The 15,416-nt window shown below is 38.5% G+C and overlaps 1 protein-coding gene across 35 annotated transcripts in view; it reads left to right on the top strand.

Annotated features, from left to right (window-relative positions):
* Positions 1-15,416, top strand: part of FAM228B (family with sequence similarity 228 member B) — a 90,607-nt gene that overhangs the window by 56,335 nt on the left and 18,856 nt on the right. For 28 of the 35 annotated variants that reach the window (XM_078349837.1, XM_078349852.1, XM_078349858.1 and 25 more), the window contains 5 exons: positions 3,012-3,080; positions 5,091-5,282; positions 6,223-6,303; positions 12,929-13,016; positions 13,111-13,267. In XM_078349837.1, the coding sequence (XP_078205963.1) occupies positions 3,012-3,080; positions 5,091-5,282; positions 6,223-6,303; positions 12,929-13,016; positions 13,111-13,267 (587 nt within the window). The remainder of the gene's footprint in view (positions 1-3,011; positions 3,081-5,090; positions 5,283-6,222; positions 6,304-12,928; positions 13,017-13,110; positions 13,268-15,416) is intronic. The other 7 variants (XM_078349862.1, XM_078349863.1, XM_078349849.1 and 4 more) reach the window with 1 other exon arrangement.

Below are 15,416 nucleotides of genomic sequence, written 5' to 3'. Positions count from 1 at the left end.
TTGAAGATTTTTGCATCTATGTTCATCATGGATATTGGCCTGAAGTTTTCTTTTCTTGTTGGGTCTCTGCCGGGTTTTGGTATCAGGATGATGTTGGTCTCGTAAAATGATTTGGGAAGTATTCCCTCTTTTTGGATTGTTTGAAATAGTTTTAGAAGGAATGGTACCAGCTCCTCTTTGTGTGTCTGGTAGAATTCGGCTGTGAACCCGTCTGGACCTGGGCTTTTTTTGTGTGGTAGGCTCTTAATTGCTGCCTCGACTTCTGACCTTGTTATTGGTCTATTCATAGTTTCAGCTTCCTCCTGGTTTAGGCTTGGGAGGACACAGGAGTCCAGGAATTTATCCATTTCTTCCAGGTTTACTAGTTTATGTGCATAGAGTTGTTTGTAATATTCTCTGATGATGGTTTGAATTTCTGTGGAATCTGTGGTGATTTCCCCTTTATCATTTTTTATTGCATCTATTTGGTTGTTCTCTCTTTTATTTTTAATCAATCTGGCTAGTGGTCTGTCTATTTTGTTGATCTTTTCAAAAAACCAGCTCTTGGATTTATTGATTTTTTTAAGGGTTTTTTGTATCTCAATCTCCTTCAGTTCAGCTCTGATCTTAGTTATTTCTTGTCTTCTGCTGGGTTTTGAGTTTTTTTGATCTTGCTCCTCTAGCTCTTTCAATTTTGACGATAGGGTGTCAATTTTGGATCTCTCCATTCTCCTCATATGGGCACTTATTGCTATATACTTTCCTCTAGAGACTGCTTTAAATGTGTCCCAGAGGTTCTGGCATGTTGTGTCTTCGTTCTCATTGGTTTTGAAGAACTTCTTTATTTCTGATTTCATTTCATTGTTTACCCAGTCAACATTCAAGAGCCAGTTGTTCAGTTTCCATGGATAAACTTTTTGAGGTGCTGCTGGATTCAGTTTGCCAGTGTTTTTTTTTTTTAAATTTTTTATTGGATTTTAGGTTTTGGGGTACATGAGCAGAGCATGCAAGACAGTTGCGTAGGTACACACATGGCAGTGTGCTTTGCTTTCCTTCTCCCCTTCACCCACATTTGGTATTTCTCCCCAAGCTATCCCTCCCCACCTCCCCCTCCCACTGGCCCTCCCCTTTTCCCCCCAATAGACCCCAGTGTTTAGTACTCCCCTTTCTGTGTCCATGTGTTCTCGTTTTTCATCACCCGCCTATGAGTGAGAATATGCGGTGTTTCATTTTCTGTTCTTGTGTCAGTTTGCTGAGGATGATGTTCTCCAGATTCATCCATGTCCCTACAAACGACACAAACTCATCATTTCTGATTGCTGCATCATAATCCATGGTGTATATGTGCCACATTTTTCCAATCCAGTCTATTATCAATGGGCATTTGGGTTGATTCCAGGTCTTTGCTATTGTAAACAGTGCTGCAGTGAACATTCGTGTACATGTGTCCTTATAGTAGAACGATTTATAGTCTTTTGGATATATACCCAGTAATGGGATTGCTGGGTCAAATGGAATTTCTATTTCTAAGGCCTTGAGGAATCGCCACACTGTCTTCCACAGTGGTTGAACTAATTTACACTCCCACCAACAGTGTAAAAGTGTTCCTTTTTCTTGAGGATTTTTGCATCATAGTTGATCAGGGATATTGGCCTGAAGTTTATGTTTTTTGTTGTGTCTCTGCCAGGTTTTGGTATCAGGATAATGCTGGCCTCATAAAATGAGTTAGGAAGGAGTTCCTCCTTTTCAATTGCTTGAAATTGTTTCAGAAGGAATAGTACCAGCTCCTCTTTGTATCTGTAATAGAATTCAGTTATGAATCCCTCAGTCCTGGGCTTTATTTTTTGGTTGGTAGGCTATTAATTACTAGCCTAGGAGGCCAAGGTCACAGTGAGTTGTGATTGCACCACTGCACTCCAGCCTGGGCAACAGAATGAGATCCTGTCTCAAAAAAAAGAAGAAGAGTTATTCAGGAAGAGAAGAGATGGTAGAAGGCTATTTGCTTGGGAAGCTATTAATTACTGACTCAATTTCAGAACTTATTATTAGTTTACTCAAGGATTTGAATTCTTCCTCATTTAGTCTTCTGAGGGTGTATGTGTCTAGGAATTTTTTCATTTCTTCTAGATTTTCTAGTTTATTTTCATAGACATGTTTATAGTATTCTCTGATGGTAGTTTGTATTTCTGTGAGTCAGTGGCGAAAATATCTCTTTTTATCATTTTTTAATGTGTCTATTTGATTCTTCTCTCTTTTCTATATTAGTCTAGCTAGCGGTCTATGTATTTTGTTGTTTTTCAAAAAACCAGCTCGTGGATTCACTGATTTTTTTTTCAGGTTTTTTGTGGATGATCAGTATGTCTTATGTAGTCAAAAAGCCTCAGATAGAGGCCTAATTTAATCTATTTTTACCCAGAAAAGTAAAAGCATTTTATAAGATGTAGAAAAAAAAATGGGTTCTAATACCCAACTCTGGGAAAGTCATTTGACCATTTTGAGATTCAAAACACCTATGAGCTGAGTTACATTTTGCTGTAGCCAAGAGCAGACAGATTAAAATAGTCTTTTACAAGCACCTGGTGAGTTGGGTACAGTGGATCAAGCCTGTAATTCCCACACTTTCGGAGGCTGAGGCAGGCAAATCACTTGAGGCCAGTTCAAGACCAGCCTAGCCAACATGGCAAAACCCATCTCTACTGAAAATACAAAAATTAGCCAAGCATATGTTGCATGCCTGTAATCCTAGCTACTTGGGAGGCTGATGCATGGGAATCGCTTGAACCCTGGAAATGGAGGTGGCAGTGAGCCAAGATGGCTGCTGCACTCCAGTAGCCTAAGTGACAGTGACACAGCAAGACTCTGCCTCAAAAAAAAAAAAAAAAAAAGGTACTTGACGATATGATTTGGAGTAGACAAACTGCATGCATAGAGAACGTTCCAGGGATATGTCTGTCATGCAAAATATAATGATTCCAGATAGCACTAATAATTTTTGAAGATTTTCTTTTCAAAGTTTAATTCTGTCCTTTCAGGTCTTAGCTAAAGAAGATACTGATGCAGCTATTCAGTCAATATTATACAGAGAAAATTATTTAACTAAGGTAAGAATTGGCTACAAAATGCATCTCAGTTAAAAATTGAATGTAGTTTTTCCTTTTTATATGTAGCATATTCTATAAAAACTATTTAGAAAATATGGAAAATAGAATTAAGACTACTCCCTTGCACCTGGAATTAACCTTAAGGGATCTTTGAGATTGCTTCAGTGGATTTCCTCTCTTCCTACACTTTGTGGAATTCCTTCACAAAGAGGCACAAGAATTTCCCTCTACCCGCTTGTTTTCTTTGTTTGTTTGAGACGGAGTCTTGCTCTGTCCCCCAGGCTGGAGTGCAGTGGTGTTATCTCAGCTCACTACAACATCCACCTTCTGGGTTCAAGCGATCCTCCTGCCTCAGCCTCCTAAGTAGCTAGGATTACAGGCACATGCCACTACGCCTGGCTAATTTTTGTATTTTTAGTAGCGACGGGGTTTCACCATGTTAGCCAGGCTGGTCTCAAACTCCTGACCTCAAGTGATCCACCCCCCTCAGCCTCCAAAAGTGCTGGGATTACAGGCATGAGCCACTGCGCCTGGCCAAGCTTTAATTTTTCTGTAGAGACGAAGTCAGACTATTTTGCCCAGGCTGGTCTTGAACTCCTGAGATCATGTGATCCTCCTGCCTTGGCCTCCCAGAATGCTAGGATTACCGGTGTGAGCCACCATGCCTATCCTAAATCCTCATTCTTAAAGGCCCAGCCCAAATGTCTCCCACTTTGGGAATCTTGGCTTTGAAAAAAAAAAAATCATTTCTTTCAATGTATGCAATATAAAAGTAATTATACACAATATAAAATTTCCCATTTTAACCATTTTAAAAATTTTTAAATTTATTTTTTATTTTTAAAATTTTGTTTCTCATTTCAACCATTTTAAGTATACTATTCAGTGTCATTACTTACATTAATAATGTTGTGCAGCCATCACCACTATTTCCAAAACTTTTTCATTACTCCAAACTGAAACTTTGTATTCAATAAGCAATGATTCCTCATTTCTCCCTCCCCCAGGCAGTTGGTAACCTTGAATCTACCTTCTGTCTCTATGAATTTTGCCTATTCTAGATTTTTCATATATGTAGAATCCTATACTATTTGTCCATTGTGTCTGGCTTATTTCACTTTGGCATATTGTTTTCAAGATTCATCCATGTTGTAGCGTATATCAGAGCTTCATTCCTTTTATGGCTGAATAATAGTTCATATTACACATATAAATAAATGTGGTTTGTAGATACTACATTTTGTTTATCTGTTCATCTGCTGATGGATACTTGGACTGTTTCCACCTTCGGGCTATTGTGAATAATGCTGCAGTGAATATTGGTGTAGGAGTATCTATTTGAGTCCCGGATTTTCATTCATTTGGTCACATACCTACGAGTGGAATTGCTGGGTCTTATGGTAGGTCTGTTTAAATTTCTGAGGCCCACCAAACTGGGACTCTTTCAAGAATCTAGGAAATGGTTTTTTCTCTCCTGTCTTCAGTTATTTTATATATAGTATGCCAGATATATATATGCATCATATATAAATATACATCTTGCTATATTCCTCCTCCCACTGTTTGTAGATTTATTTCTTAGGGATGGGTTTTTACTATGTTGCCCAGGCTAGAGTACAGTGGCCTGATCATAGTGAACTGCAGTCTTGAACTCCTGGGCTCAAGTGATCCGCTAGCTTCAGCCTCCTGGGTAGCTAGAAATATAGGTAGGCACCACCTCACCTTGCTTTTGATTTGTTCTTTAGTCTTTCTCCCCAGGGAGTGCAGGCATGTTGCCTCAACTACCTGTGTTTTCCTTGTTTGCAGCAGAGTGTATGTCACATAGTAGAAGTTAAAGCCAAAGAAATGATTGAATTAATGAATGTCTTTGTGGATTATTCTTAGGAGTAATTTAAACTTATGAAGTTAAGTTTTAAGTTTTTGAAAACTTAAAACAAATTAAATTTGGAAAATTTTAGAACAAGAAAGCTTTAGAATAATATATTTGTCTTTTCTATCACTGTTTACTAGAAACTAGATAAGTATTTACAACATCAAGCCTTCTTAAATGCAAGAAAAAAGGAGATGTTATATAAAAGATGGGTCGACCATGTGGCACATCCTCTTCAAAAGAAAATTATAGAAAAAGTTTGCTCACATAAGAAGATTAAAAAAAGGAGGCAAGAGGAATCAGACAGCTTTATAAAATATGTAAATAAAAAGGTACTAAGAGATCATTTGATGCTTTTTTCAGTTGATTTAAAACCTAATGTCATCTTTGTTCATTTATAATTATCCAGTCTGTCCCTTTCCCCCTCTACGTATGTATAATCTATACCCTGTTATAGAATAGCATAAAGTATTCTTAAATCTAGGGCATTTGGAAAGGACAGAAAAGGAAGATTAGATTTGGATTTAATTGTGTACATTAGAACCATTTTTCTTTTTTCCTCATGTGATTATTAATTTTAATTATCAAGTTCAGAAATTTGGGCTGGGTGTGTGGCTCACACCTGTAATCTCAGCACTTTGGGAGGTTGAGGCAGGTGGATTACCTGAGGTCAGGAGCTCGAGACCAGCCTGGCTGACATGGTGAAACCCCGTCTCTACTAAAAATACAAAAATTAGCCGAGCATGGTGGCAGGCACCTATAATCCCAGCTACTCAGGAGGCTGAGGCAGGAGAATTGCTTGAACCTGTGAGGTGGAGATTGCAGTAAGCCGAGATCACACCACTGCACTCCAGCCTAGGTGATGGAGCAAGATTCTGACTCATAAATACAAAAATAAATAAAATAATTTGGACTCTAGGTTCAGGACATATTTTTCTTTTATTCTGGAACTTGATTATTTGCAAAGCTCTAAAATATAGCTGTTCTAGCATTTTTAAAAAATCTGAGATGTCTGACTAGTAAGCATTTAAGAACAAATTTCCAAATATTTTAGTGTTCCAGCATTCTTTATTAAAATCTTACAAATTTTAAGTAGTTATTGCTTGAATAAATTAAGTTTCAAATGCAGCCTTCTCTTTCCGTTTGCATTTGTCACTGATGCCACTTTCAAGCATAAGAATGATACTGTGTGTTTGACTCTCAAGTCCTGATATGCTCAAAATTAACTGTGCACCTCTTGTTCTTATGCGTGGTTTTATTTCCTTGCTATAGGGAAATGCATTTATAGAACATTATGATCCAAAGGAGTATGATCCCTTTTATATGAGCAAGAAGGACCCCAATTTTCTGAAGGTAGGGTAGATTTCTTTTTTAACTTTGGTATTATGAGTTTGGTTGTTTTGAGCAGCCTTAATATCTGAACGTCTTTAAGTGATTCCCTAAAAGTGCAGTAACAGTTTAAGCATAGTTTCCCATCACCTGATCTTAAAAAGGAACAAATAGCCAAAGGCCCAAGTAAATTAAATGTCTGTAAAAATGGAAAATATTGGCTAATGATTGGGTAATAGGTAATATTTAAAAGCTCCATAGACTTTTACATTAGTTACAAAAGTAACACATTTTCATGGTAGATAAATGAGAAAATTAATTTTCAAATTAAGAAAATAAAAAACCAAAATTCCATTACCTGGAATTAACTCATTATAATGTTAACTCATTAACATTTTTTTGTATATCTATCTAGACTTCTTTCTATATGTGTGTATATATACACATTTTTATTTTATAAGAATGGAGTTACATTTGGTTTTATAATGGGCTTTCCTTCCCTCGATAGTTTATTATTTGCTTCTTTGCTTAAAAATATAAACATATTAATTGTCTGCATTGCATGGTATTCTGTTATTAATAGCAGAATTAATTAACCTTGTACTGAAGGATTAACCAAGTCTTAGGTTTTTTTTTCCCATTTTATTTCACCTTTGCTGCTACTGTGTGAGGTAAGTCACAGATGAGACAAGTGAGGCTCAGGCACTTGTCAAAGTCACCCAGCTGTCAATACCAATGCACAGATGTGGGTTTTTTGTTTTGTTTTGTTTTTTATGAGATGGAGTCTCACTCTGTTGCCTAGGTTGGAGTACAGTGGTGCAATCTCTGCTCACTGCAGTCTCTGCCTCCTGGGTTCAAGAGAGTCTCTCCCCCCCGACAAAAAAAGAGATTCTCCTACCTCAGCCTCCCGAGTAGCTGGGATTACAGGCATGTGCCACCATGCCTGGCTAATTTTTGTATTTTTAGTAGAGACAGGGTTTCACCATGTTGGCCAGTCTAGTCTCAAACTCCTTACCTCAAGCGATTTGCCAGCTTTGGCATTCCAAAGTGCTGGGATTACAGGCTTGAGCCTCTGCTCCTAGCCTAATCTTGTATAAAATGTTGTTTTGAAATATGTATACATTGTGGAATGACTAAATCAAGCTAATTAACATATACATTGCCTCACAAACACCAGTTTTTCTTTCTTTTTTTTTTTTTTTTTTTTTGCCATGGAAAAACCCCCTTGTTTATTTGATTAAACAAAAATAAAATAAGCTGCATAGGAACAATTTTAAAGTCCAAAGAGACACCAACTTTGTTTTAAGGCTGTAGTAGCTGATACAGCATCTCCTTGCTACCTTCCCCAGCCTTCTCTGTGGACCACAGCGATACATTCAGAAGCCTGCTAGCTAACACAGTAGTTTTTGAACACTTTCCCATTGGTTCTTAACTGCTCATTGCCTGTCATGCCTGCAGCCTGACATTTAAGATTTAAAATGTGAAAGCCAAAAGGGGGGCGGTGGGGCACACCAGTTTTTTCTAAGTGAGAACACATAAAATCTATTCCCTTTGCAAATTTCAAGAATACAATACATTGTTATTAACTATAGCCATCATGTTGTACAATAGATCTCCAGAAAAATTTTATGGCAGCTGAGTGAGGTGGCTCATGCCTGTAATCTCAGCACTTTGGTAGGCTGAGGCGTGTGGATCACCTGAGGTCAGGAGTTCAAGACCAGCCTGGGCAACATGGCGAAATTCCATCTCTACTAAAAATACAAAAATTAGCCAGGCATGGTGGCATGTTCCTGTAGTCCCAGCTGCTCGGGAAGCTGAGACAGGAGAATCACATGAACCCGGGAGGTAGAGGTTGCAGTGAGCCGAGATGGAGCACCACTGCACTCCAGCCTGGGTGACGGAGTCAGACTCTGTCTCAAAAAAAAAAGAAAAGAAAAAAAAAAATGTTATGGCTGAAAAAAATATAATTGTATTGCATTCAAGTGAATTTAGTGACACAAATTATTTGTTAATAAGGTTTCTTGAACATTTAAAAAGATACCATTTTTAAATGGTATTTAGGGAATACTTTTTATCCTTTTTAGAGAGGTTTTATTAGAACTGGTATTGGCCCTCATGTGTCCAAATCATTGAGAAGTCCAATGTTAATTATTTTTGGAGGTCTCCAACCTTAAGTTGTACAGTCATGCTGTGGGCTTGTGTCATTCCACAAAATGGTCCCACAACCTCCCAATTCTTGGTGGGACACATCTCTGGTCCCAGGCCCAGGTTGTACTATGGATGTTATTCCTTATGATCACATGCTGTGGCTTAGGTGCTGGCCCCATTTGTAGACCCAGCATGGCTGTTTCATGTCTTCAGATCCAGGTCCTTGCTCATGTCTGGCAGAGACTCCACCTGAGAGTGTCTCGGGTAGACTCCAGAGGCTGGGCTCCTGGTGATCTGCTCTGTACTCTTTATGGACCTGGCACCTCCCAGACCCTGCTCCTGAGCTGCTGCAGAGTCTGTAAACTTGTCCTTATTCTCAATTCTGGGTTTTCCAGTGGAGATATCTAATGTTAACTCCTTTCCCCCTTTTAATTTCCTCAGTACAGGAAAGGTTCATCCTGCCCCTTCTTTCAACAGTAGAGAGAGTGTCTGGCTTCAGACCAGCCCAAATGACCCTGTCTGTCTTCCTTTCCTGGGAGTGGGACAGATCTGCCTTTAGGAACACAGAGCCTTGATTCCTTCCTTCAGATGGATCTTCAGCATTTCTTTGAATGTGCTTTGTGCAGCTTTACTTTAAAGTTAACTTTATTAAGTCTTCCTCCTTCAGTACACATCTTTTAGATATTCTTTGTGATGAAATGGAAGTATGCGAAAAGCACTTCTGCTGCTACTGAAATACAGATGATTGCTTGAATTGTGAGCTGAACTGGCTGCTTTCTTTTTTCTTCCATGAAACACCATTTTTACTTGAAAGAATGCCTTACAAACTGTGGTTAGTAAGTCCTGGGTATTTGGCGGGTATTTTCTAGAAAATGAATGAAATCAGCTTGTCACTTCAAGAAAAACTACTGACAATATTTGTTGCCCGTGATAAAATGTGAGCTTTCAAGCAAAACATTTGGAATTTTGGAAAACTCATATGCACCATCAGAAGTGTGACAGTGTCCCAATACTCAAAAGATCTTACAGGTGAAATTGGTAATGATATTAATGAATGTGATTCTTTGATATTAAATAATGAAATGTACAGACATTTGGAAGATCTTGCATAACTCCATGATCCAGTTTTTTCTCAAATGTTACAAAATCATGCATGGGAAAAAGATTCATTCAATGTACAAGATAGACTATTGGACTTAGTAGAAGAGTATGAAAAATTCATGGATATGGTTTCAGATTCCACATCATAACTAACCTTTAAGAAACTACCTCTTACTGAGTTTGGATATAGTATCAAAAATGAATATGCACAATGATCTAAAAAGGCTGTTAAAATACTCCTACCTTTTTCAACTACATATCTCTATATGGATTTTCTTAATATATGACAACTAAAACAAGAAATCTCAACAGATTGCCTGCAGAAGCAGATAATGAGAATCCATCTATCTTCTATTAAGCAAGACATAAAGAAGTTTATAAAAATGTAAAGCAATGTTACTCTTCTCATTTTTTGTTTTGTTTTGGGAAATATAGTTATTTTTCATAGAAGGATATGTTAAACATAATAAGCATATTATTATTTTAAAATTAAAAAGCAATTTAAAATTTTCTGTTTTAATTTCTAATAAACTAAGTATCCATAGATCTAAGCCATATACACAAAAGTTATTTGGATATAACAACAACAACAACGTTTTGAAATAAAATAGTTTCAGAACCACTGTTTATGATACCTCCATTTATGATGTACAGGTGCTTGTCAGTAGAAAGAGGAGAGTCTCAGGACTTATAATTGTTGTTAAAACTTTAGATTTTTCTTTGTTTCTATCTTCAATTTTAAATTTAAAATTTGGTCCGGATGTGGTGGCTCACGCCTATAATCCTACCACTTTGGAGGCTGAGGTGGGAGGATGGCTTGAACCAGCAGTTCGAGACCAGCCTGGCAACATAGGGAGACCCTGTCTCTACAAAAAAATAAAAAAATTAGCTGGACATGATGGTGCACACTTGTGGTCCCAGCTACTTGGGAGGTGAAGGTGGGAGGATGGCCTGAGCCCAGGAGGTCGAAGCTGCTCTCCAGGCAGGGCAACAGAGCGAGACTCTGTTGGAGAGCTTCAAGATGACTGGCTCACAGCATCTGACACTCACCTCCTCAACAGAAGAACCAAAATAGTGAGTAGATGATTGTACTTGGAACACATCATCTAAGAGAGAACACTAGAATTCCAGAGAAGTGACTAGGAAACATCTAAGGTCAGGAAGGAGAAGGAGGTGAGGCAGCCTGCCTGAGACTAACACGGGGGCTGCCTCGAGATGCAGAGGGCCAAGATGTGGGCAGCTGGCAGCAACTTTGCTGACCTCAGCATGGGCGCCATGGATCATTTTCTTACATCTGGAAGACAGGCCCCACCTGTAGCATCACCTAGGCTGAAACATACACTCCCTAGCTGCCTGCCTATGCCTGTCACCACTGAAAGCAACCACACCCTCCCCAGCAGCAGGGACACAGCACAGCCACCAGCTCCCCTACCAAAGTACACTGCAGGGGGCTGGGGATCGCCCTGCCCCATCCACCATCATTGGCAAGAGCCCACCAGCCTGCTGCTACCATCATAACTGGCACCCTCCTGCATGCGCCAACTGTGGGTCAGGAGACTGGCTCACTCAGCCTGTTGCAGCCGCTGCCAACACCCATGTGGGCCACTTGGGAGAGTGTCTCATCACTGTTACTGCCATTGCCTATGTCATGTCCACTGCCCAGGGGTTCAAGAATCTGCCCATCCACCTAACCCACTACGGCCACTGCCTGTACCCTAGTAAGCTATCTGGAGACCCAAGAACTGGCCCACCTGAACCCATAGCACTGGTTCCAGTGTATGCTGCTCTGAGGACCCAGGCCAGGTATGCTTAGCCTGTCACTGCTTCCAGCATCCCCATCCCCAGCAAAACCTCACCACAGCCTTCAACAACTGTACCCTAAGCAACCGAGGAAAACACAGACACCACTGACACTGTTTGCAGCTGGAGAAATCATATGGAGACTACACTGCTGCACATATCCAGGATCAAAGCTGAAGTGTCTTACCCATCCAACACCATAGAAAGCAAATCAAAAAACAGGAAGAAGCATCCGTTACCCCAGATGCACAGATGTCATGTAAGAACACAAGAAACATGAAAAAGCAAGGCTCTGACACCTCCAAAGCAGCACAGCTCTCCAGCAGCAGAGTCCAGTGCCATTGAAAATTTGATCTGCTCTTCATAATGAATAGGTCACATACAAATACCTGAAAATGATAGTACCTTTCTTTGTTCCTTTTTATAGTGAGTTAATATTTTCTTAATATTTTGTAAGTAGCACTCTTCATAACTTCTGTAAAAGCAAAATTGTACTGGGCAGTCTGATCACTGTTTATTGCAACTCTAATAGTCATTGCTAAAACGCACGCACTGAATGAAGAGACCCCCCACACAGGCTTTGTGTGAGCAACATGGCCGTTGATTTACCTGGGTGCTGACGGGCTGAGGCCGAAAAGAGTGTCAGCCAAGGGCAGCGGGATAGAGTTGGTTTTATAGATTTGGGGTGGGTAGTGGAAAGTTATAGTTTAGGGCAGTTTTTTGCAAGCTGGGAGGGGGTTGTAGGGTGTGGAGTCAGGAGGTTGACCAAGGTCGGTTACAAAGTCCAGTGACCTTATCAATTAGGTGGGGAATAAGGAACAATAGATTATCTCAAAGTTAAGTGGGCGCAGCAGGGGTTGATCATTTCTTCGGTCTTCCAGGAACTCATCTGGAGTGTCCGTGCAGGTCACCGAGGTTAAAATGGCATCCATGGCACCGTCAGTCAGCCTAAAAGACCTTACAGTTGTGATGTTTATTATAATTACCCCTGAAAAACTAGCCTGATGAGGATTAGAAAGATAAATGAGTGACCTTTTAAGATTGTGGTAGAATTTCACTGACTAGGTCTATATGGTGAATGTCACTGTGAATCCTGTTATTTCTTATGTAAACTGTCATTTTGATACTGATAATATTGGCCTTTAACATAGGTTTAGTGCTTCCATACCTTGGCTCACAAATAATCTAATTTTGAATAACTTGGTTAAGTTTTAAGTAATGTTAGTTATGTTGTTGGTTATCAACGTTACGCATTAAGGTAAATATATGGATATATTTTTTCTTTTGTGCATGGGAAAGCAATTTTAAAAATTTGGGAACATATGATAACAAAAAAAAATAATTTTTGAAGACTGAACCCACACTTTGAAACAAGAGCTAACCTTGTCTCTTTGACTGGAGGGCCTTGTTAAGAGAGGTATTGATATGCCCCCATCTCTTTGTAAATTATTAAATATACATAATGGTAAGCCTATTTGTAAATACTGTATTATTTACTCTCTGACATAAGAGCCATCCATATTTGGATGCTTAGAATAGACTGAAAATGTTTACTACTCAGACCCGCAACTCAGTCCTCAAACAAGTGCCTCTCTTGTAGGTTACCATCCCACCATTTCGCGACCCTTTGAAAAAAGCACAAAATGACAAGGATAATGAAAAAAGAACTCTTCTTCAGTGTGAGACTGGTACTTAGTTCCTAATTGTTATATGATTTCATAGCCCAAGAACAATGGCAGTTGCCTTTAAGGATGTTAATTTAAATTTTTATTATTCCTGCAGGCAAAATATATACAATAAAAGAATTCAAAGAAGTTGAGAAGGCTCAGCTGCATTCCAGATTCCCACAAATTTCTAATTCAAGGAACTTTATGACTCCAAATGAGTGGCTAAAACTGCCTATAGGATACATAGAAAGTGAATTTTGTAAGAGGAGAAGGTAATGGTTAATATACGAGAAATTACAGAACCTTTTGGACTTTGAAAATTCTTGAGACTGATATAAACTTTTTCATAGTTATTGTTTTTTTCAATTTTCCTTTTTTTTTAGATGGTCTCATTCTGAAAATTTCATTTTTCAGTGAAAAATCTGTAATTCTTATCTTTATTTTTCTGTATGTGATGTTTCTTTTTTCTTGGGTACTTTTGGGATTTTCTCTTTCTCTTTGGTTTTCATTAGCTAGACCATGATCTGTCTGTATTTGTTTTTTTCTTTCTATCTTAATGTTCTCTGAAGTTCTTGCATGTGTGGTTTTATGTCTTTTATTATTTTGGGGAAATTCTAGACCATTATTACCACTTCAAATGTTTCTTATTCCCTATTCTCTCTGCTTTTTTTCTTCCTTCTGAGACTCCAGTTATATGTATATTAGACCACTTGATGATGTCTCACAATGCCATAGCTCTTACTCTGTTCTGTTTTTCCACTCTTTTTTTTCTTATTTGTATTTCAGTTGGATGATTTCTGACTTGTTTTTAAGTTCACTGTCCTTCCTTAGCTGTGTCCCATCTACTGAAGACCCCATCAAAGGAATTCTTCATCTTTGATAAGATTTTAAAATTTCGAACATTACCATTTGATTCTTTTATATAATTTTTAATTCTGAAATTCTTCATTTCCTCATGCATGTTGTCCACCTTTCCACTAGATTCTTTACCATATTAATTATTAAAAATTCCCTCTCTGGTAGTTCCAACATTAGGGTCATTTATAAATCTAGTTCTCTTGATTGCTTTTATCTCTTGATAATAGCTTGTTTTGCCTTGCTTTTTTTTTTTAATTTTTTTGCATGTCTTGTAGTTTTTTACTGAGTGCCAGATATTTGTTGTAGAAGAACAGTGTACACAGAGTATTTATGTGTAGAAATGGACTTGCCTTTTCTTCTGTCAAGCATTTGTGTGAAGGATTAGGCTTATCTAGTTGGAGTTGAATTGACTCTGGGTATTGTTATTGCTATTGTTACCTTTAGTGCACCACAGGCTTCAAATACCTCTAGTGGTTTGGCTGCTTTGTCTTGTGCTTAGGGTGGAGGTGGGGTACCAGAAAGATTTTCTCAAGTGTTTCTGCTCCTCCCTGTTTTCAGCTGTCCATGCAAGCTGGCATCGTAGAGATGGAGGGGTGTTCTCTCCATGCTCTTGCCTCTCCCTTGGGAGTATACCACTCTTGCATGTTGCTTATTGCAAGGCTCCTAGTGGAGGCAGAGAAATACCTTATGTTTTTCTCATTGAGCTTCAGTTTTAGGCAAGCCCTACGTGCTAAAGCCTCAGGAGCAGGGCTTTCCTGAGGTTCCTCTTTCTTATCCTTGTGGCAGCCAAACTTGACCTTGTATCTATGGTTGTTTTTGGATGGCAGTTTCCTGTCTGTCTTCCAATGACAGCAGATTTCTGCTTAATGTAAGAATGGGAGTCTTGATGTCTTTTTTTTTTTAATTTTTAATTTTAAGTTTTGTGGATACATAGTGGTTGTATATATTTATGAGGTACATGAAATGTTTTGATACAGGCACGCAATTGATAATAATCATGTAAGTAAAATGACGTATCTATCCCCTCATGATTTATTCTTCGTATTACAAAGAATCCAATTATACTCTTTCCGTTATTTTTAAATGTGCATTTAAAGTGTTATTGACTGTAGTTCCTTTGCTGTGCTATGATATACTAGATCTTATTCATTCTTTCTATTTTTTGTACCCATTAACCCCATCCCTACTTACCCTTCACCCTCTCAATATACTTCCCAGCCTCTGGTAACCATCTTTCTGCTCTCCATCTCCATGAGTTCAATTGTTTTGATTTTTAGATCCTACAAATAAGTGGTCACATGTGATATTTGTCTTTCTGTGCATGGTTTATTTCACTGAGCACAATAACCTCCAGTTCCATCCATATTGTTGCTAATAACAGGATTACATTCTTTTTTATGGCTGAATATTACTCCATTATGTGTAAGTACATTTTCTTTATCCATTTATCTGTTGATGGACACTTAGTTTCCTTCCAAATCTTGGCTAATGTGAACAGTGCTGCAACAAGCATGGGAGTGCAGATATCTCTTCAATATACTGATTTTCTTTCTTTTGAATATG

Source organism: Callithrix jacchus, chromosome 14 (genome assembly GCF_049354715.1).
Source record: "Callithrix jacchus isolate 240 chromosome 14, calJac240_pri, whole genome shotgun sequence".
Classification (NCBI taxonomy): Eukaryota; Metazoa; Chordata; class Mammalia; order Primates; family Cebidae; genus Callithrix; species Callithrix jacchus.
The sequence above is the reverse complement of the archived record's forward strand: the minus strand, read 5'-3'. Positions and strand labels throughout refer to the sequence as shown.